The sequence below is a fragment of the Lithobates pipiens genome, unplaced genomic scaffold, assembly GCF_037356315.1.
Source record: "Lithobates pipiens isolate NorthernLeopardFrog02 unplaced genomic scaffold, aLitPip1_a1.2 Scaffold_1, whole genome shotgun sequence".
In the NCBI taxonomy this organism is placed as follows: domain Eukaryota; kingdom Metazoa; phylum Chordata; class Amphibia; order Anura; family Ranidae; genus Lithobates; species Lithobates pipiens.
The window spans coordinates 169,183,863-169,205,821 of record NW_027507685.1 but is presented as its reverse complement, the minus strand read 5'-3'; the positions used below and the strand labels follow the sequence as shown (position 1 = coordinate 169,205,821).

General features: G+C 43.4%; 1 protein-coding gene across 2 annotated transcripts in view; it reads right to left on the bottom strand.

The window, feature by feature from the left end:
• LOC143978518 (deoxyribonuclease-1-like) overlaps positions 1-21,525 on the bottom strand; it is a 59,721-nt gene extending 38,196 nt beyond the window's left edge. For both annotated transcript variants that reach the window (XM_077478859.1, XM_077478858.1), the window contains exons 1-5: positions 21,372-21,525; positions 12,854-12,996; positions 9,792-9,880; positions 7,529-7,612; positions 5,365-5,480 (exon numbers count right to left, since the gene is read on the bottom strand). In XM_077478859.1, coding sequence (XP_077334985.1) covers positions 5,365-5,480; positions 7,529-7,612; positions 9,792-9,880; positions 12,854-12,991 — 427 coding nt within the window. In that variant the 5' untranslated portion in view covers positions 12,992-12,996; positions 21,372-21,525. The remainder of the gene's footprint in view (positions 1-5,364; positions 5,481-7,528; positions 7,613-9,791; positions 9,881-12,853; positions 12,997-21,371) is intronic.
• Positions 21,526-21,959: the final 434 nt, after the last annotated feature.

Here is a 21,959-nt window from a genome sequence, read left to right as displayed (position 1 = left end):
GAAACTTGAGGAGTATCTGTGAGTGCCAAGCCAGGGACCCAGCAGGGAATTAGGGGTGACGCTTGAGGAAAATACTGAGTGCTAAAGTGGAAGAGCTCAGGAGATCCAGTGGCTAGTGGATCTGAAGACTAGTGAGAGAGACTGGGAGCTCATTGAGTGAAAACCCACAATGAGTGATGGTGGGGTAAACTAAGAACCGTTCATGTTGCAAATAGTTGACTTTAATTGCCATTAGTGACTACTACAAACTTGTTGCCATAGGAGATATCGGTCCTACCTATACAGAAGTGGTGTCCGGCTGGAGGCCTTCACCTGTATAGCTGTCTACCTATAGAAGTCTCGGAGTCTGCCAATTAACATTGCATCTACTTAAGGGTGTCTTGGCCCTAACCCTCTCCTACAGTTCTTGTTAAAGTGGTTGTAAACCCTTACAATACACTTTGACCTACAGGTAAGCCTAGATTAAGGCTTACCTGTAGGTCCAAGAAATATCTCCTAAACCTACACGGTTTAGGAGATATTTGCCGAAAGACAGGCACCGCTGTCTACGGAGCATGCACCGTAGACAGCGGCGCGCAGGTGCACTGAGCGCGGCACCCGTCAACGGTGTGTGGCGGCTCCCGTGCTCATGCGCGGGAGGGACATCATCGCGGCTTCGCCGAATGACAGTGGCGGAGCAGCGAGACCCACCAAGAAGATGGATGCGGCGGACTACAGGGGACAGCGGTGACATCGCTGGCTCCTGTGTCAGGTAAGTGACACATAATGGATGCGATGCATAGTAGTCCATTATGCTTTACCTTTGCAGGGAATGAAAGAGGAAGTAAACTCATCAGGGTTTACTTCCTCTTTAAAGAGGAAATAAACCCTGATGGGTTTTACTTCCTCTTTATTTCCCTGCAAAGGTAAAGCATAGTGGACTACTATGCATCATATAGTAACCTATTATGTGTCACTTGAAAAGGAAGCCTGCGATGTCACTGCTGTCCTCGCTGGCTGGAAGCGTCCATCTTCACCCATCTTCCTTCTGGGGCCGCATACTCCGGCTCTGTGACTGGCTAGATGCATGTGACATCACTCCCACGCATGCCAGTCATGCCATGTCACATACGTGCCCTTTCTAAAGTGTGCATGCGCCGATGACGTTGGCACACGCATATATTGTAAGTATCTCCTAAACCGTGCAGGTTTAGGAAATATTTCCAGCACCTTCAAGTGAGCCTCAATATAGGCTTGCCTGTAGGTAAAAGTGCTTGTATAGAGTTTATAACCACTTTAAGAGGCAATAAATATCTTTTTGCGTTCTGAAAGTGTTTGGCGCCCACCCATTCATCTTACTTTACACTCACTATGCCTTGCAACCCACTCTACACGGAAGGATGGTGGCTATCCCTAACTCTGGAGGTCACCATTAGGCCTCGAAGGGCCCTGGACTTTACTAAGCAGGTAAAGCACATCCAATTCGGAATAGTGTGAACCCAGCCTAAGGCTACTTTCCCACTCATGTGCTGCGGTTTACCTGCACCACTGGCATCTGCGACTTTCCTGGGTTAGCTGCGCTTTTCCATAGACGTAAATTATATTCTGCAGGTGTGGTGCACTTTCTTAAAACCAAAAGTCCTGCATACAGAAAGTGCACCAAACCCGCAGGATATATTTGAAGTCTATGGCTAACCACAGCGTACCCGCAGGAATGTTTCCCAGTGTGAAAGCAGCCCTATACTACTATGCCCGGGGTATTGCTTCACACTGACCTGAAGATCTCTTCTTTCCTGCTGCTGGCACCACTCTGGAGACCGCTACCCAGATTAAGAGGTGGAGTGCAGTTGGGATCACTGGACAGGAGGCGGCACTACAGATGAGGCATCGCCTTAAGCGTCTCTTGCTCCCTACTACAGTTCCAACTTTACAAGTAGTTCCTCTGCATTGCACTCTGTTTGATGCTCTGGAATGGCGGGTCAGTAATCCCAGACCACGATCCACCCATCACCTGTCCATAATCTATTGGTAGATTGTGATCTACAGGTTGCTGACCCCCGGTTTAGACCCACGGCTGCTGAATACTCTGATGCCACGTACACATGATTGGAATTCGGGCCAGAAAAAGACAAATGAGAGCTTTTCATCGGAAAATATGACCGTGTGTATGCTCCATCGGAATTTAGCTGTCCGAATTTCCACCAGGCAAAAATTGATAGCATGTTTTCAATTCTCTATCTGAAATTCTGATCGTTTGTATGCAATTTCGAAACGCCAAAAAATCACACATGCTCAGATTCAACTACGAGACAGAAGCTATTGGCTACTGGCTATTGAAGTTCCTTTTTCTAGTCCCGTCGTACGTGTTGTACGTCACCGTGTTATAAATTATTGGAATTTGGTGTGACCGTGTGTAGGCAACACAGAATTCCGATCGCGAGTACGCGGCATAATGCCCCGTACACACGGTTGGATTTTCCGATGGAAAATGTGCAATGGGAGCTTTTTGTTGGAAATTCCGACAACAAAATCTGTCGGAAATTCGGAACGCGTGTACACAATTGCCCACACACAAAGTTCCACGCATGCTCGGAATCAAGCATAAGAGCCGCACTGGCTATTAAACTTAAATTTTCTCGGCTCGTGGTACGTGTTGTCACCGCGTTCTTGACGTTCGCAATTTCCGATCAACTTTGTGTGACCGTATGTATGCAAGACAAGTTTGAGCCAACATCCGTCAGAAAAAATCCATGGATTTTGTCATCGGAATATCCGATCGTGTGTACGCGGCATAACGGTGTCTGCATCTCACTCTCTGCTCGGCTTAGAATATTTCCACCAGGCTCCTTTGATAAAAGTGGATCAAGAGATCCACTTTTATCAAGCCAGATAGTGTTAAAGAGGGCCAATTTTGGGCAATCCAGCAGAAATCGGTTGCAATTATAGCTGTGTATGGCCAGCTTTACTAAACTATGGCAGATCCACATGTTGACCACTGTAGGCCTAGATTGTAATAAAATAGCACATTCAGGTACTGAACATTTATTTTCTCTTTTTTTAATGATGATGTTGATGAATGACTTTTAGTTTTGGATAGAGCAGGGAAGGGGTTAGAATCTCTGATAAAGCCAAACTAGATTCAGCTGGGAAAAATCCCCCTTGCAAGGCCATCCCTAAAGCCGCGTACACACGATCCGATTGTTGGCCAACCGAATGTCTGATTTTTGTCCAAAGGACGTGTGCCAGGAACTTGTCTTGCATACTAACGGTACACAATTGTCGGTCAACAAACACGAACGTAGTTATGCACTATGAGGCATTTCAGCTCTTGAGCGCCACCCTTTGGGCCCCTTCTGCTAATTTTGTGTTTGGTGAGCATTGATTCCGAGAATGCGTGTTTGTACTTTCAACTTTTGTATACTGACCATCCGAAAATCAGACAACAAACCATTGTCCACGGAAAATTTACTAGCCTGTCATCCATTTGTTGGCCGAAAGTTGGACAATTATTCTCAGAGCATACTAACGGTCAGATTTTAGGTCAACAGACAATCACCTTCCAACAATCTGATTGTGTGTATGAGCCTTACCTTTCATTAAAGTGGTTGTAAACCCTTACACACCACTATTACCTACAGGTAAGCCTATAATAAGGCTTACCTGCAGATACTGGAAATATCCCCTAAACCTGCATGGTTTAGGAGATATTTACCATATACACTTGCGCCGACCTCATCGGCGCATGCGGAAGAAAGGACACAATTGTACCATTTCTATGGGGTCCGTGCCGTAACCGTCGGCTCCCATGCGCATGTGCGGGAATGACGTCACGCAACTTCGGCCAGTCACAGAGCCGGAGTCCAGGGCCCCGGAAGGAAGAGGGGTGAAGATGGATGCAGCCACCAGCGGGGACCTCGCGAACATTGCGGGCTTCGTTTGCAGGTAAGTACCACATAATGGACTAGTATGCGATGCATACCAGCCCATTATGCTTTTAATTTGCAGGGTAATAAAGAGGAAGTCAAACCCGTCAAGGTTTACTTCCTCTTTAAGCTACAAGGGTTATATTTTCATTTGGTCTAGGGCAGGCATCTCCAAACTTTCTAAACAGCCAGTTTATGTCCTTCAGACTCTGAGGGGGGCAGGCTGTAGCCAGTGTGAGTAGAAAATGTCCAAGGGCCAATGGGAGTAAACAAGGCCCCATCATTGGCATCAGTGAGAAGAATAGTGCTCCATTGCTGGAATTAGTGGAATAGTGTCCCATCATTGGTGCCAGAGGGGGGGGGGGGGGGGTAGTGCCCCATCATTGGTATCAATGGGAGGGATAGTGCTCCATCATTGGTGTCAGTGGGAGGGATTGTGCCCCATCATTGGTGTCAGTGGGAGGGATCGTGCCCCATCATTGGTGTCAGTGGGAGGGATCGTGCCCCATCATTGGTGTCAGTGGGAGGGATAGTGCTCCATCATTGGTGTCAGTGGGAGGAATAGTGCTCCATCATTGGTGTCAGTGGGGGGGATAGTGCTCCATCATTGGTGTCAGCAGTGGGAGGGATCGTGCCCCATCATTGGTGTCAGTGGGAGGGATAGTGCTCCATCATTGGTGTCAGTGGGAGGAATAGTGCTCCATCATTGGTGTCAGTGGGAGGGATCATGCCCCATCATTGGTGTCAGTGGGAGGAATGGTGCCCCGTCATTGGTGTCAGTGGGAGGAATAGTGCCCTATCATTGGTTTTAAAGTGGAACATTAGTCAGAAAATGAAGTCCTGCTATATAACTTCATGCTGGCCCCTTTTGCAGGTATAGCTATCTAAAACATTAAAAATAAGTGCCTATACCAGTGATGGCGAACCTTGGCACCCCAGATGTTTTTGAACTACATTTCCCATGATGCTCATTCACTCTGCAGTGTAGGTGAGCATCATGGGAAATGTAGTTCCAAAACATCTGGAGTGCCAAGGTTCGCCATCACTGGCCTATACTGTTTAAAATCCAGTCTCAAGCTGCTCTGCACATGCTCAGTTGCTCTCTATTTTTTTACACTGTGCCCAAAACGTAGAGGCCAATTTGCAGACAGGCTAAAGATTTACTGCTGCTCAGGGGCTTTGGGCTTCAGCAAAATGGCAGCCTCCAGCAAGAAGAAACATGACCAATGCTGGAGGCAATTTACAGCACACACTAACTTTGGTGCCATAAGTATTAATATGGAATGTATGTTTCTTACTAACATACATTATTATTTTTTTATCACATTGGTATGGGTAAAGTTCCGGTTTAGTAAAACTGTAGGTTTAAAATGATTGGAAATGACTCGGGTTTACAGAGTCCCAGAGATGTATAAAGATACCTGGGAATATGTGAGGTGTGATCCGTGTTATTTTGATGTACCTGTTGTAAGGGATGAAAAACGAGCCACGAAAGGTTCCCGCATGAACACGTCTGTACCACAATTTTCACAGCCATCGTCGTGGTGGAACCATTCTGTTGGCTTCAGTATGTCTTCTCTGCAGAGGGTAAAACACGACAGGATGAAACCTAAATTGCTCCACGACTCAACATCTGTTCAGAGGCATCTAATAAGGTGATCTACACTGCCTTTCACTTTTAGGCATTGTTTAGATAAATCATTGTTTGCCAAGACATCTGTTCCTTTCCCCCAGCTCTCAGGATCCGTCATGTCTGACAGATGTTGTCCAATGTAATGTTGCATTTCCGCAAAGCCCTACCTGACTAATTAAGCCACCAATTATTTCAATTTAGGTTATGTATCTTACATGTTGTCTATCCAAGTTTTGAAGACAGGTTTAGTACCAGGAGACTGCTTTAGGAAGTATTTTCCCATGACTGGTATTTAAATTTGAAATGTAAATTGCGAGCGCATTTACGACATAGTTGGTATAAGATATCATGTAGAATGATGGTAGTATAAACATTCGCATTAAAGCGAAGTTCCACCCAAAAGTGGAACTTCCACTTTAATCATTCCTTGCCCCCTTCATGCCACATTTGGTATGTCATTGGGTGCCTACTTTAGAGAAGGACTTCTTGCCATAATTCCTCCTTCCGCCTATGGGCGACTCCTCCTCTTCCCCCTAGGTGACCCCTCCCTCTTGGCAATCTTCTGGGACATGCTACAGGTCCCGGAAGATTGCCTTCCACTGGGAGAGCGAAGTGCGCGCCCGGCTGTGAAGCCGCAAGCTGTCATGGCCGGATGCCCACAGTTTCAATGGAGGCGCCAAGGAGCGGAGGAGGGGGAGGAGCGAGGAACGGGTAAGTTTCTGTTAAAAGTCAGCAGCTAAGCTATGTGATGGACTTGTGTCTTTTTTCAACCTCACGTACTATGTAACTATGTAAGTTTTGTAGCTGCTGACCTTTATTAAACAAAAAAAGCCCGGAACTTCGCTTTAACTCCTATTGTAGGTGAACATCCTCGGTAATTGAATCTTGCTCCAAAATTGGTCAGTTCAGTGGTATCTCTGCACTATAGTATCCTATAAACCGCACATTCTTAACCAGGGTTCTGTAGAACCCTAGGGTTTCTTCAGAGGTTACTAGGTGTTCCTTGAGCTGTGGTTGATTGACCTTCCATGGTGCCTCCATAGTTTTAGGGTCAATGCTACTTGACAGAGGCAACTGCATGAAATTAAAGATCCTTTTAGCTGTTTGTAGAGGTTGCATTTTGATCACCTCTGTAGGGGGTTCATTCTTTCCACTAACCACTAATGTAAGGGGCATTTTACCCACTGACCACAATTAATTGGTTTTAGCAGGGGTTCCTTGAGACCTGAAAATTATTTCAAGGGTTCCTCTGGGATCATTTTTCAGATAATTTGGTTTCCTCAAAGTAAAGCAGTGTAAGGGACTTCCAGTCCCTAAAAATGTGAATTTCACCATAAGACCCATATATTCCCCACAAAGATCACTTATTTTCAAGATATATGTTCCTCCTACACCTGACCATACTGTACATGGCTTAAACTGAATTTGTTTCCTGTTGAATTGGTCAAAATTCGAACCATGGGTGGTCCTGTAAGCACCACAAAGCTCCACAAAAATCAGCTGAAAAATTGAAGGAGCCAGCTGGAAAAACGTAGGTCTCACAGTGATGGCACCCAATCAGAAATGACCTGGACCACAGCTTATTTAAGTAAAAGGCCGTACACACGGGCCCGAATTGGACATTCAGCCCGTGTGTATAGCAGCAGATCCAAAAGAAGCTGGCCTAATGACCGGCTCCTGGCAAAAGGGCATGACCAAAAAAGGTCTGCCAATTGGCATCCAGTCATCGCTCTCAGCCAATGGCTGTGAGGGCTGACCAGTGTGTTCTGGCGTAGGGGCAATCCCCCTGTCAGAACAAAATAGCCCAGTGGAGGCACTGTATTAACATTGCCTAGTTACTTCAGGTCCATCTCTACAGCGGAGAATAGTCAGGGCACCAATCTAGCTGTGCTAGTGCCAAAATACAGCACCAATAGTTCAATAACCATCTAAAGTCTATAGTTAGTAAACAACAAAACTCCAGTTCACTTCAAAAGCTCAGCCAAGTCCATACCTGTACACATATACATATTTCTCCCTGTAAGAGCTGCGTCCCAGATGATCGGAGATTAATAAGTTGTAGCTAAGACCAGTGGCACTGCCGGGAAAAAACAAACTGATATTAGAAAGGAATTTCAGACTAGAGGTAAAAAAAATTAATACATTTTTCAGCTAATGTTGGCCAAGAAAAACTAAAACCAGAAAGTCACATGAATTTGTCTTGAAGACCAATTGCAGCCAAAATTTTGTTGGAAAGTGTTAGAATCACTATCAGTATTTTTATTGTTGTACATATCCCTGTTGGAGAGCTCTCCCCTCACTTCCTGTTACCTTGTTATAGACAGGAAGTGAGGAAAATTACACCAAACAGAGACACCCGTTTTAAAGCTGAACACCAGGCAGTTAAAATTTAATTGAAATATAGTACTCCATAACCACAATGGATATAAATACACTGTGGGGGAGATTTGCTAAAACAGGTGCACTCAGAATCTAGTGCAACTGTTCATGGTAGCCAAACAGCGTCTAATTTATGCTTGTACCAGTGGCAGCTGGTGCTACATTTTTTTTTGGGGGGGGGAGGTAAACATACCACCCAAACCCCCCCCCCCAGTGGGTGGTACTCACACGGTCTGGCTCTGACTTGTGTTTTGGTGGCGATGCAGAGCAGAGATGTTTTGGCGGCGATGCAGAGCAGAGAGATTGCTCCGATGAGGACGGCCATTTACCATTTATACTATTAGTTCTCCTCTCACCCAGTCGTCGGGTCTTAAGACCCACTTCCGGAGGAGAAGCAGGAAGACAATAGCGAATATTAATTTGTTATTGTCACACAACTGTATGGGCTTAGGGCACAGTGCTCTGCACCCACCCTTTTTTTTAAGCCAATTAGAGCCTCAGGCTCTAATCACGTGCTTCTAAAAACTCCATTGAAATCCATGCATCTGGTACCCTGCATGTAGATTAAGGGCAAGGCACATTGGATTAGGGGGGCGGCACCCCTAATGGAGCGGCCGCCACTGGCTTGTTCAATTAAACTTTGACAATAAAACCTGGAAGCTGATTGGTTTCTATGTAGAGCTGAACCAGACTTTGCACTCTCCAGTTTTAGTAAATCCCCCCCCCCTTTGTGTGCATCAAAATCCCTTTGGAAACCCAAATATTAGCATGTAAAAGTAGTAGTGGCATCATCACTGTGCTGTACACAGCCTGTGCAGAGAAAATAGCTGTGGGAAGGACCCAGCAGGCTCCACCCACTACAGAAAACTATAGGAGGGGGCAGAGACAAGACCGGTCACCTTGCACAAAGGGAGAGAGCAGCAGTGAGCGGTCTTTATTACAGGAAGTAATCGTTTCACACTAAATTACTGCACAGATCTAGAAGAAATGCACAAAGCATACCGAGATTTAGGTAATATTACACACTAAGGCTCGATCATTAAGAGGAGTAGTGTGGGTGATGCTGCAACCACTGCAGGAGTGCCAGCAAGGGATGGAGCTCGTCCCAACTCCTGTAGTCACTAGAAGGAAGAGAGGAAGGATCCCTGGTGGCGCACATCTACGGAGTCCTATGGTGGTATGAGAAATACAACCCCAGCCTGGGCTCCCACCAGGCCACGCCTCCAACACATTTAACTCTGCCCCTAGTATAACCATGACTAATCTCTAGGGGGCGGAGTGAAACGCGTCAGAGCGTCGCTTGGTGGGAGCCGACTCTGAGGTTGTCTCTCCTATACCACTGTAAGACTGGATGTGCGGCACCAGGGATCTTTCCTCTCTTTCTTCTATTGACCATCAACACTGTGCCTGGGGCACATGCCTCTTCTCCCCTCCCCCCGACCCCTAGGTATCGGCCCTGCATATGAGGAACTTGTTCAGTGGGGATGATCTGGAGAACTTTAGAGTGACCTTGGGTGAAAACTTGAGGTGAAGAAAAGGTGTGCCAAAATAGGACAAATCAATTAGGTGGTTAGGTGCAAATTGTTATTTTTTAATTATTATCCCTTAAAAGCCAGGATTTGAAGGTAACTGGTTTCTCATTTTTCAGGGCTTGAATGTGCAGGGGAGCAATTGACTTGGCAACAGAGAGTACTGCTACTATAGCCGTATGACTGCATTTTTGTCAAATGTCAAGGCAGCGATCCAGTGCACAGCGTCTATATTGATTTTATTATCAATATAAATGCTGTACACTGGAATTTATTTGAAGGTTGAAATTTAATGATGGATCCAGTTCAGAAAATGCAATTAAACAGTTTTGAATGGCAATAACTTACTTGTTGAGTTCCCGGACAAGCCTGATAATAGCGGTGTCATCTTTATTCATAACTTCTTGAACAGCAATAAGTTCATATCTTCTCAAGATCTGTTGTCAGGAAAGGAAAAATTACTAAACTTTCTGCTAGTTATTGTCAATAATTTGCCATGGAATGGTATGCTCTCCAGCCTAATGTGACAGCGCTGGGGATTGGGCACAATGTTCTACACACGCACTTCTAAATCTTGCAAAAAGACTTCCTAGGAGAGTGGCCAGTCATATAGACGTGATGTTAAGGTGTCCACAAAGTTTTTCCCACACATGAGTCTTGGCCCCCTCTTTATTCTAAAGCTTTCCTTTTCCTTTTTTCATTGCATGAGTGTCCTCACTGTTCATTAAGGTTAGCTGTTGAGTGACAATAAAATAGGAAATGTTACTCGCTGTAAAATACTTTTCCATTGAGGGACACAGAAATTCTTAGATTTTTGAGTTATACTGCCACCTACAGGAGAAATGGACACTGATGATCAAAAAGCTGTTGGTCAGCACAGGATAACCCTGTCCACAACCATCATGCCTTGGTTTTTAAGCAAAGTAGTACATAGATGGGAAGGACCTGTGTCAGTTAATGGACCCCAAGGATTTTATGGTGAGTACATTCTTTCTCCTTTATCCACACAGGAATTCTTAGAATTCCTAGACTGTCCTCCAGAAGGGTGGGCAACATGGCAACAAAGGCTAACAGACCCAAGAACAAAAATACAGTAAACTGGGAATGCCTGCAGCTCCAAGAGCCACCTGAAGCACCTTAAACCTGAAGCTGGCATCAAATGAGGCCTGAATATCAACATGATAGAACTTATAAAACAGAAGACCAGGTGGTAACCTTGGTTAACTGGATAAGGTTGCATGACACCAAAAAGATAACAACATTCCCAGATAAAACAAGCAAAAAAAAAAAAGAAAATACAGAAAACATTCAATGATCTAGTAGCACATGCCATGACAAAGGGTAGAACCCAATTCTTGAGATAAGCTTGAATTATGGTCTGTTTGAGCCATGGTCTGTTCCTTTTGGTGAACCAGAGCTGGATAGAGGAAGAACAACAGTAGAACAAGATCCTGGTTGAGGCCAGTGCCACCACTGCCCCTGCATTCAATCGTACACAGAAGGTAGGAAGAATACACAGTATGTCCGGACAGAGGGCGTGAGATGCCCCTCTTTTCATGTTAAGAGGCAGGTGATTTGTTGTGGGCAGTCCTAGCAACCAAACATCTGCCTCTTAACATGAAAAGATGGGCAGCTTTCGCCCTCTGTCCAGACATGCTGTGTATTCTCCCTACTACCTGCTGTGTAAGGAGACTGGGGTGCAAAGTGGGGGGTCTGTGAAGGGGCCAGATGTGCAAGGAAGGGGACTGAGGTGCAAAGAAGGGGGGGCTGTGAAGGGGACAAAGGTGCAAAGAAGGGGGGCTGTGAAGGGGACAGAGGTGCAAAGAAGGGGGAGCTGTGAAAGAGATAGGGAGTGCAAGTAAAGGGGGCTGTAAACGGAACTGGAGTGCAAAGAAAGGGGCCGGGCCCTGGGGAATGTCGGTGGTCAGGCCTGGGGGGCCCAGGCCTAAAGCTGTGTAAGGGGCCCCAAAATATCTGATGGCTTCCCTGAATGTAGACGTGCTGGAAAGATGGAAATATGCAGGTAAGCATCCTGGTTCACAGAAATCACAAAGTTTTCCTGAGGAATCCACCATGAAGCACCTTTGTGTCTGGAAAGCTGATTAAATTGGAGGAAAAAACCCTAAGAAGTAACACCACAGGACCACCATAGGAACAAAGGTAGTGGCACCATGTTCCAGAAGACTGGAGAAGGCTTGATGAAGATCTGCTAATAGGGTAGGGCGACATAGGAAATTGGGAGGTGAGAGACCAAGGGGACAAGGATCAAAAATCCAGATTGTAGCCCTGGGATTCCAACTCAGAGATGTCCAAGTATTCCCACTCTCTGGAAACTGGGGAAGCACCCGCATGCATGCAGAGGAATGCACGTCTGAGGATTTAGCAGACTTTGGGTGCCAGACCTTGCAGGTGGACAGGGACCCTGGTTTGGATGATCTCGACAAGGATGTAGAGAAACAAAAGGAACCTTGGATGTATCCATCTTTCTCAGCAGAAGAACCCTAAGGCCTAGACCAGTGATGGCAAACCTTGGCACCACCGATGTTTTGGAACTACAATTTCCATGATGCTCATGCACTCTGCAGTGTAGTGAAGCATTATGGGAAATGTAGTTCCAAAACATCTGGGGTGCCAAGGTTTGCCATCACTGGTCTAGGCCTTGGGGTTCTTCTTCTGAGGAAGATGGATACATCCAAGACTGGAAAAAGAAGCAAATGTACAGTGATATAAAAGAATGTTATGATAATGAAGCATATATGGATAAATATTTGCCATCAGTTCAATTGATCAGAGAGAAAAATGTATACATAATTCAGTTGGAAAAAATATGAATTAATCATATTAAAAACATGAATTCCTACAATATTTGCATGTTTCTCAGCTCTTTAAGCGGACCGTCATGTCATTTTTCATCTTTCCATCTATTCAATTTTCTGCTCTTGTTGTTTTAACTTTGGATAGTAGAACATTTTTTTTCTGCCAGTAAGTACCTTATACAGCCCACTTCTTGTTTCTTGTCTGGTAAAAAGCCTAGGCTTATGACATCATGCACAGCTCTCTCACTCTCTTGAGAGTTTACCAGGAAGGGAGGGAGGATGAGTCAGTCATAAGAGGGCCAATGAGGGCAGGCAGCAGCTTCAGATGCCCACAGTTAAAATGGCTGTAGCCAGACTTAGTGGAGGGAGCTTTCTGCAACATATTTGGCAAGTATAGAATCGCAGTATATATAGAATAATATGCAAAGTGGTTGGTGGGAAGTTTTAGAATAGCAAAGATGTTTTTTATTATAAATTATGTGAGCAGACTGCACTTCCTCTTTAAGCAGATTCCACTTACTTTTTAACTTTATCCTTTTATAATATATGGAAAAAAAAGAATAAAACATCATTTTCATAATAAAAAATTGTTACCTGGATGAGACGGTTTAAGACTACGGGGTTATCAACCTTGGTGGCGCTGAATCTTTCAATATTAAAGGCAGCAATTTTAAGAGCAGAACCAGCTTGCAAGAAGCAGGCAGCAAGAGCCACCAGGAAGAGGGACTTCATTTTTCCTGCGCATAAAAACAAATATATATTCTCAATTTTTCTCCATTTCATTTATGTCATGAAAGAAAGCACTGAAAAGTTAAAAGCTTGAATAATAATCATCCCACAATTGAAATAAGCTGTGGAATGCAACGGAGGAATGCCAGGTGTACAGATCTATAATATACACTTACAAAGGAATCCTGTTTAAAGCTTGATCTCGATTTTTCATTCTTTTCAGACTACAATTCCCAGTCCTACGGGAACACACTGTTTGCAGCAGGTTGAGAAAACAGAGAAATTGCTAGACTATTCTTTTCACACCATTGATGCAGGTGGAATTGAAATGAATGTTTGCTAAATAAAGCAGACTTTTTTTTTGTCTGGATATTGCAGACTTGGATTAACCAGTTTAATAAATAAAAAAGAAGTGTGGAATATGTTGTTTTACCATCATAAATAATATATCTATGACATGGTATTCAAACTATATAACATGAAGACCTAAATTAAAGATTTCTGAGACCTCATGTAAAGTCCTAAATTGATGCATGTTCTCTCCGCTGAAGACAAGAAAATACTGTGTAGAGGCCATAACCCTTTGTAGGGCGGCCTTGACTTATTGGGCTTACCGGTTACCTCCGCTTGGCTTGTTCTTCCACATCTAGGGTTTCCCAGGGTTGATACCCAACAACTTGGATGCTGATTCCAATAAAGTACTTTTTAAAGGTTTTATTTTGCAGGGGTAACATCCAACAACACAGTCTCGTATAGGAACAGAGGGCAAGGGTGAAGAACTCAGGCACCTTGAACTGCAGACATAACAATGTCTCTGGGTGCTTCAAGGATGAACAAATCTCTAGCCAGAGATTATGGCAGTCAGCACTTTGATTCAGAACTTGTAAAATCTCCGACCTTGAACAAGTTGTAACTGAAAGTGAACAGTAACCATTTTCCTCAGTACCTGGAATGTTCTCTGTCTCCTTGGTAGTACTGGAAAAAGCATGTATTCGTCAATGTCCTTCCCAACTCAGTAACCAGGCATTTCTCAGGATGCCAGCCTGTTGGCCCTCCTCTGAAGAGTCCTCCCCCAGTCACTTTCACGAGCTGTGGTGCCCCTCCAAGCCGAGAGCGCACCCGAACACCTTGAATCCTCCCTCAGTTACTGCGCCTCGGACCAGCCGGTTCTGAGACTCGGGAACAGACGGATCCCTACCCCAGATCAGGCGGGTCTATTGGGGGTAACCAACAGAAGCATGTTGAGGGATGTCAGACCCCTCTTGGGGCTACCCCGGTCCAGGAAACAAGAACAGACCACTCAGGCCTCACAAACTCCTACTGAACACGTGACCTCAACATCTTAAGTACCCCCTCCCAGACTCCTCAGTGGGGCCTGTCACACCCACTGATTGGTTCAGAGAAAGCTGATACCCAAAACATCCAACCAGGCCTGGTTCTGGCTTGTCATGTGCACCTCACTGTACACATGACCAAGCAGAACTTCTAACACAGCCCAGCCAAACTGATGTCAAAGTTAACCTACATAATTAACCCTCAGAACCCCACTACTGTTCTGAGGCAAAAATTAAATTTACACATGAATGACACTTTGTCCAAAATGTCACCCGCTACACCTGGAATACAGTTCAAGTAACACTGTACTTCTCAACGCAGTTCTCAAACAAAGAAATATGCATTTCTGCCACTAGAGGACACCGTAGGGGAAAGGCTTTAGGTTTAGTTTGCTTGTGGGCTACATTTTAGACCTCCTACAGTTGGGTGATTGTTGGGATGCAGTAGATGTTTTTTTCTGTCCTCTCAGGCTTTAATTGACCTTAATTGTCCTCTTAGTAAAACAGTGAGACCAACATCTAGAATTTAGGAACATTTCCAAGTGCAATTTCTACTGAGAGCAAAGCTGCAATTGGCAAATATTGTGAGAAGAAATATTATTTTCCAAATGTTACAATGATGACAGAATACATCCTGTCATGTCAGAGGTGCCCTAAAAAGATTAAAATTTATTTAATGGATTTCAATGTTAATATTTTCATATTTTATGGAATAAAACAGTGAAAAGCAGAATGAAAGCGGGAAGAGCATTTCACTCTAGCGTTTTCATTCCAAAAACACAATTTGTTACTGCTTCTGGATCATCACAAAGTGTTTTTTCTTCAGCAACATCTTCAAGTAAGAAAGTGTTACAGACCACTGCCTCACAAAAATAAACAATCCCTTCATTTATAGTTAAATTAAACCTGAAAATTAGGAGAATGTTGAATACATGTCATAGCTTATCCAAACCACTTTAGTTCTAATGAGTGTCAGGAAAATATCACCTATCCACACAGGTAGCACCACCACCTTAATCTAATCACAATAGAAAAGCAGATGTTGATTATCCAAGAACAAGATGGGAGGTGTGAAATTGTGGAGCCACCCTTTCAACAAACAAATGGCTCCACATAGGGGTGCAAATTCTACAGGTTAAGACTCAGCTGTTTTCCTACACCTTAGAAAAAGGGACATTCTTCTGAGGACACATTTTGGACAGAGAACAGTTGGCCCCTTCAGTCATGTAAATCAAAGCATTGACACCTATGAAAGAAATAATGAGACAGGGGGCGTCACCATCTAAGTGTAGATTTTTATTGATATAAAAACCAATATGCACTCACTGGATGAAAGACATGATAAGGCACATTAATTAATAATCCTGCAGGCATCTGCAGAGTTTGTCAAGGAAGCCAACTGGTATTGGCAAGATAACGCCTGAAAGCTGCTGTGTGGTAATGCAGACTTTACCAGGGAAGCATTGCTAGGCAATGCCGAGTTTAATCCAGGAAGCTGCTGGCCATGTGGATGCTGGCGGAACCAGCGTGGAACGCACTGCCAAGCTAGAACATGAAGTTATATGACATCAATCGTAAGGGCAGGATGATGTCACATGTAAGGCCATGGCTACGCGTTTCAGGGCTTCAAATCTGGGCATATTATGTGTTCGTGGACATATGATTCTTGAAATTTCAATAAAAATATTGAAATAGAAAAATAATTAACAAGCCATGGTTTGCCCACGAAGAAGCAACATTGAACGAGCATGTAAAGAAACAATGGGCATGATTGCATAATTAGTAACATAACATTAAACTGATACCATGACCATAGAGGACCAGGTTAAAAATTAGGCAAATATTACAGGGTATATTACCTTGTTCCCTAGAGAACGGCAGTCTACATTGATAGCCTTCATATCAGGAATTAAGAGAAGAGGGAGGAAACAGAGAAAGAAAGGAAAAGGGAGAGAAAGGAAAGTGAAGAGGAGAGGGTCCCCAAGAGAAGGTGAGTACCACGGACGTGGGACCTGTACAAGGACATATTATTTTTATGTAATTTATGCACTCTCCATTGCCTTTTAGCTACTCAATTTTGCACCATATACCTTTTCCTATTGACACCTATGAAGCCTTCCTGACACCAAGAATGGGATTATTCACACTCATTACTGAAGTGAAGAAGTGGCTTGGATAAGCTACAAAATGTGTTCAACATTACAGAACAAATCCAGTTGAATAAATCCAGCTACTATTAGACAGGGACACAACAGACATGTTTTCCTTGTAGCTATTAAAACCTTTAGGGCAGGGGTGCCCAACCTTTTGAAGAGCGAGGGCCACCTAAGTAAATTGGTAACCGGTCGTGGGCCACAATGAGCGGAGAGGGTGCATGGCAGCCCACTCTACTCTATAGAGCCCACTTTTTTTTTTGCGGATCAGAATGTAGGTAGGCGTTTGTAAACGGACACAAGTCCATTTACATCTGCTACTCCTTAGAGGTGAATGGAGGGTCCAATTGGGTCAGACTGACCCTGTGAAAGGGGCCTAGGGCTCAGTGAAGGTAATCCTCAGGTGCACTGCCCTGCACCTGCGAATCAGTTTGAAAGCAGCCCAGTAACCACTGCAGAACAGATATGCCCATATATAGACTGTAGTTTTAGTAATAAACTTACTATTAATAACAGTATTCTATTCTAATCCATCCAGAGCAGGAGGTCGGGGGCCACATCAGAGGGCTCCGCGGGCCACATGTGGCCCCCCGGGCCACTGGTTGGGCACCCCTGCTTTAGGGAGATCCTTAAAGCCTGAAATAATGAGCTATCTATACACCACAATGGACCATTTAAGGTGTGAAATAAACTATTGAAATAAATATTATCTGGGTAGTTATGGATTCCCTCTATTTATTCCATATACATATTAATTATATATTACTTTGTCTATCCCTATAGTTAGATAGTCTATTAAAACTCTGATAAATGTTACTGTTGATAGCACAATGATATAAGGTTAGCTATGAAAACAAACACACTGCTTGGTAAAACAACGTCTTAGCATTTGCTATTTTCTTGGGAAATAAATAACATTAAAAATACTAAAGGAAATATTACAGAGCATAAAACAAGAGAACAACAAATATACTTAATGTAAGGCTATCCTCTAGATATTGTCTCGTCAGCTGGGCTCAAAATGGCAAGAGAGGGCCATGTGGCACGAGAGCCATCAGGCAAGAGAGCCAAGAGATCGATTTTCCTTTTGTGTGCACTTTTAAATTGCATTCAGACCCCTCATTTACCACACCCCCACTAGCCTCTTGACCAATGCAATATTGTCAGTCTTTTTAATATATTATTTTTCTGTCTGTCCTGTTGTACTGGCCTCTAGGGGCAGTATTCATCCATGGACCATCGCTTTGTGACCTGGATCACCTTCAGTGATAGCTAGCCCTTTGATAACAAGCTTCAAAGAGAACAACGGCTGTCAAGATGATTACAGAAAATCAAACATTACAATATTTACTCCTCCTGCCCGGGGCATGAATCGACACCCTGCTGGGTCAACTTTCAACTTCCAACTTAAGTCACCAGGTTGTATCAACCAGAAAGAAAACTCCAGAAATATGTGTTGATCCATGTTGCCTTCCAACAAGGTTCATGCACTTCTTTTCTAATACAGTGCTGTGCAATAGTATGCATGATAGAGTACGGTTTTGCACTGATCTGTATAGTGTGTTAGCAGCTACTCTAAAGTGGGTTGACGTACCATTACCATTGAATAGCACTGCACATAGAGCTATAAGTTGATGCTCATCTCAGGAACGCACATTACTGAAACACATAAGTGAGATGGTCCCTTAAGGGTTTCATTCCATTGACATGAATTATGCAAATGCAGAGGAAAACTCGCCCAAAATGCAGCATAATGGACTTTTTCACAATGAACTTTAATACAACTCATTGGTTCAAGCAAGTCACATCTACTCTGGGTCTGCCGGTTCCCCTATCACAGTGGTCTTTGAGGCTGGGTTCATACTATTGCGAATTGGATTTGGGTTTCTCCACATCCAGTTTGCATGTCAGGAGATTGTGACCGGCTCTCGATGGAGCTGGTTCACAGAAAAATTCGGACCAAAATCGGACCTGAAACGATGACCGGGGACAGACCGGATCCCCTGCTGTGAGCCGATACGCACGACAGTGTGAACCCGGCCTTAGACTTTGAAAAGAAGAACATTTGAAGATCTTTATTGCATGGATTGGAGAAGCCATTATTATTACACGATAATAATAATAGCCATTATTAGAGAAGCCATTATTGTGGATTGGAGAAGACATTAAATATATGTGTGTAAAAGGAAGACAACACTGACCAAGTAAATTTTATTATCTACTTGCCAATCAGATGTACTGCGGCAGGCTGGAAAGGCTGCGCAAAGCGCCGTCATTGTACACTGATCGCTTTAAGAAGCTATAGGGAGCTCACACGCGCACCCACAATGCTGGAGCTGATGCGCGTGGCCGCGGTGTCCGCCGGTCACCCGCAATTGTTCCTCAGAGAGCCCTAACGGGGATCTGTCAATGTAAACAGACAGATCCCCATTCTGACAGGGGAGTAGAGAGAGATCTGCTGTTTCTAGTGATCAGGAACAGCAATCTCTCTCCTCCTCCTCTAATCAGTACACTCCCCCCCCCCCCACAGTTGGAAACACCTCCCTAGGGAACACTTAACCCCTTGATCGCCCCCTAGTGTTAAACCCTTCCCTGCCAGTGACATTTATACAGTAATCAATGGCTATTTTTAGCTCTGATCCCTGTATAAATGTTTCTGGTCCCTCAAAAGTGTCCGATCTGTCTGCTGCAATGTCGCAGTCCTGCTAAAAATCAAAGATTGCCGCTGTTTCTTATTGAGATGTATTTTTACCAAAAATATGTAAAAGATTACATATTGGCCTAAACTGATGAAGAAATTAGTTTTTTTTACTTTTTTTTGGATATTTATTATAGCAAAAAGTATAAAATATATATTTTTTTCAAAATTGTCGCAACAAAAAATTTAGCACAAAAAATAAAAACCGCAGAATTGATCAAATACCTCCAAAAGAAAGCTCTATTTGTGGAAAAGAAAGGACATAAAGTGACGCATGACCGCGCAGTTGTTAAAGCAATGCAGTGCCGTATCGCAAAAAATGGCCTGGTCATTAAGCGAGGAAACACCTTCCGGTCCTTAAGTGGTTACAGCTTGGTGATTCTACAATATAATTTACTGCATATTGCAGGCCAGTAAGCATAATTAGCAACTGCAGTAATACAAAAGAGTTTTAGTTAACATCAAGGCATAAATATGTAAAAGTAACAAGTAGTAACATTTTTAGCGTGATGCATGGTGTTCTCTGGTTAACCCCTTCGCACCAACCTCTTCCCTCTTTAAGAGCTCTAAAAGCCGGAAGGTGGGCATTCAGGTCACGTGGCCGCTGCGATTGGCTATTACAGCTTTCACATAATCAGAAGCTCCCGATCGCAAGTATGCATCGGGAGCTTACTGGTCGTGGTTTTAACAGGGCGAGCAGCTGCATATCTGCCTTTGGCTGGCACCAAGAGGTTAAAGGAGGAAGAGATTATGAGGTCCTCTCCACCTCATCCACTCAGAGAATACCTTGTATGCACTGGGAATGGTAGCGGGGTTGAGCAATTGAACCCCTGTGGTCAATGTGCATAGGGGAAGCCACTCGGCTATCAATGTAGTAGCACCGACTGCTACAGTGATTGCCAGCTTCTCCAGCAGTCCCTCAGTTATGATTACAGTGGAACCTTGGTTTACGTGTAAAGCCGTTAACGAGCGTTTTAAAACACAAACAACTTTTTTTTTTTTTTTATCCTGACTCGGTTTGCGAGTATTGCCTCGCAAAACGAGCAGGTTTCAAGCCAATGGGGTGTACAGTACCGCATTTGGCCAGAGGTGTGGGAGCGCTGGTGACACTCGGAATGGTTCGGAGCCGTTCGCAAATACTCAGAATCACTCGAAAATGGAAACTGAGTATTTCCGAGCCTTTCCAAGGGTTTCAGAGTTCAGCCGAGCTGTCCCTGAGTATTTCCGAGGCTCTCCAGCACCCCCACCTCTGGCCACATGCGGTATTGCATGCAATAGAAGTCAATGTGGAACAAATTATCTTTGTTTCCACTGACTTCTATGGGGAAACTCGCTTTGATATGCAAGTGCTTTGGATTACAAGCATTCTCCTGGAACAGATTATGTTCGGAATCTAAGGTTCCACTGTACTATATACTTACAATGGTTCAAGCTAGTCTAATCTAAGTATGCAATTATGATCATACCTGGAACTCAGCTTTAAATGATCAAAAAAAATAAAAATGCATGTTAACAATATAATTGTGGTTGGAAGATAAAAATGTACAAAAAAACACAAATAAAACTTCTGTCTCAAGAGTGATTAATAGTGTCATATGGCATGGAGTCCCCGGTATGTAAATAATTAAGTAAACAAAAATAAGAAAAAATAGTCTGTTGGATTCAGCGAACCATCTCTCAATTAGAAAAACTTTTTATTTATTTATTTTTTTTTTTTTACAAAAGTTACCACTCACATCTATTTATCTTATTTACAAATTTATTTTACAAAAACGACATATAGTCATAAAAACCATGGTAAAAACACATACAATGTAAAAGTATATTTTATTATAATATCGTATGTGTTTCTTTCATTTTTTTTTTCTTTTTTCATAATTGACAATTTTTATTAAGTTTCAGTTTGAACAATACAATTGTTCAAAACAACAAAAAAGGTAATGAAAAAACAGTAATGGTGACAAACGGCTCTGGAGAGGGCATAGTATGTTTTTTTTCATGGTTTTTATGTCATACTATAAAGAAAAAACTTTTTTTGGCTTATTGAAAAGTGGCTTGTCAAGTCCAGTAGACAGTTGTTGTTTTTTAAAGATAAAAGGTTATGTGTTCTATACATTTTTTTTTTATTTTTTTCCCGTTTTAGTTTTATCATTCTACCAAAAAATAAAAAAACGATAAATAATTTGTGAATTACTTGCCTACTTGGATCCGGTGTGGCTATACGTAGCTGGACAATGCAAACCCACAGAAACGGCGATGACTGTCCGCTAACGCATTTACTGCTGGGGTGTTTTATAGAATATCAGACTGACCTGTGGGAAAAGAATCGAATCTCCCACCTGACATGTCTTTATTCTTCCATTTGCTTTCAGTAAACAAGCCAAGGGATCAATACCGTGGAGGTCAGAAGTGTTTTTATAAAGGCTTTTGATGCACATCGGTAAAGTTGATTAGAACCTTAAATTAGGACTGCCCTAGTCCTGGCTATAATTTAGAGTTCTGAGGTCAACGTGTGAATTTGGGCTGATTAGAATGTTCAGCTTGCCACTAGTGGAATGTATATTGTCAGTGGCGTAACCAGAACCTTCAGGGCCCCGATGCAAGAAACCATGAAGGGCCCCCCTGAACCCCAGCCAGGGCCCTTCCCTCCGAGTCCGGTGGTGGAACTCCAGGGCGTGGTCACAGGTATGACCTTTGTGAGCCCTGTAGTTCCACCACTGGTATCAGTATTTTTTTTTTTTATTATTTTTTTTTTTTTTAGGTGCCCCATTGGGGGACTGTCCCTA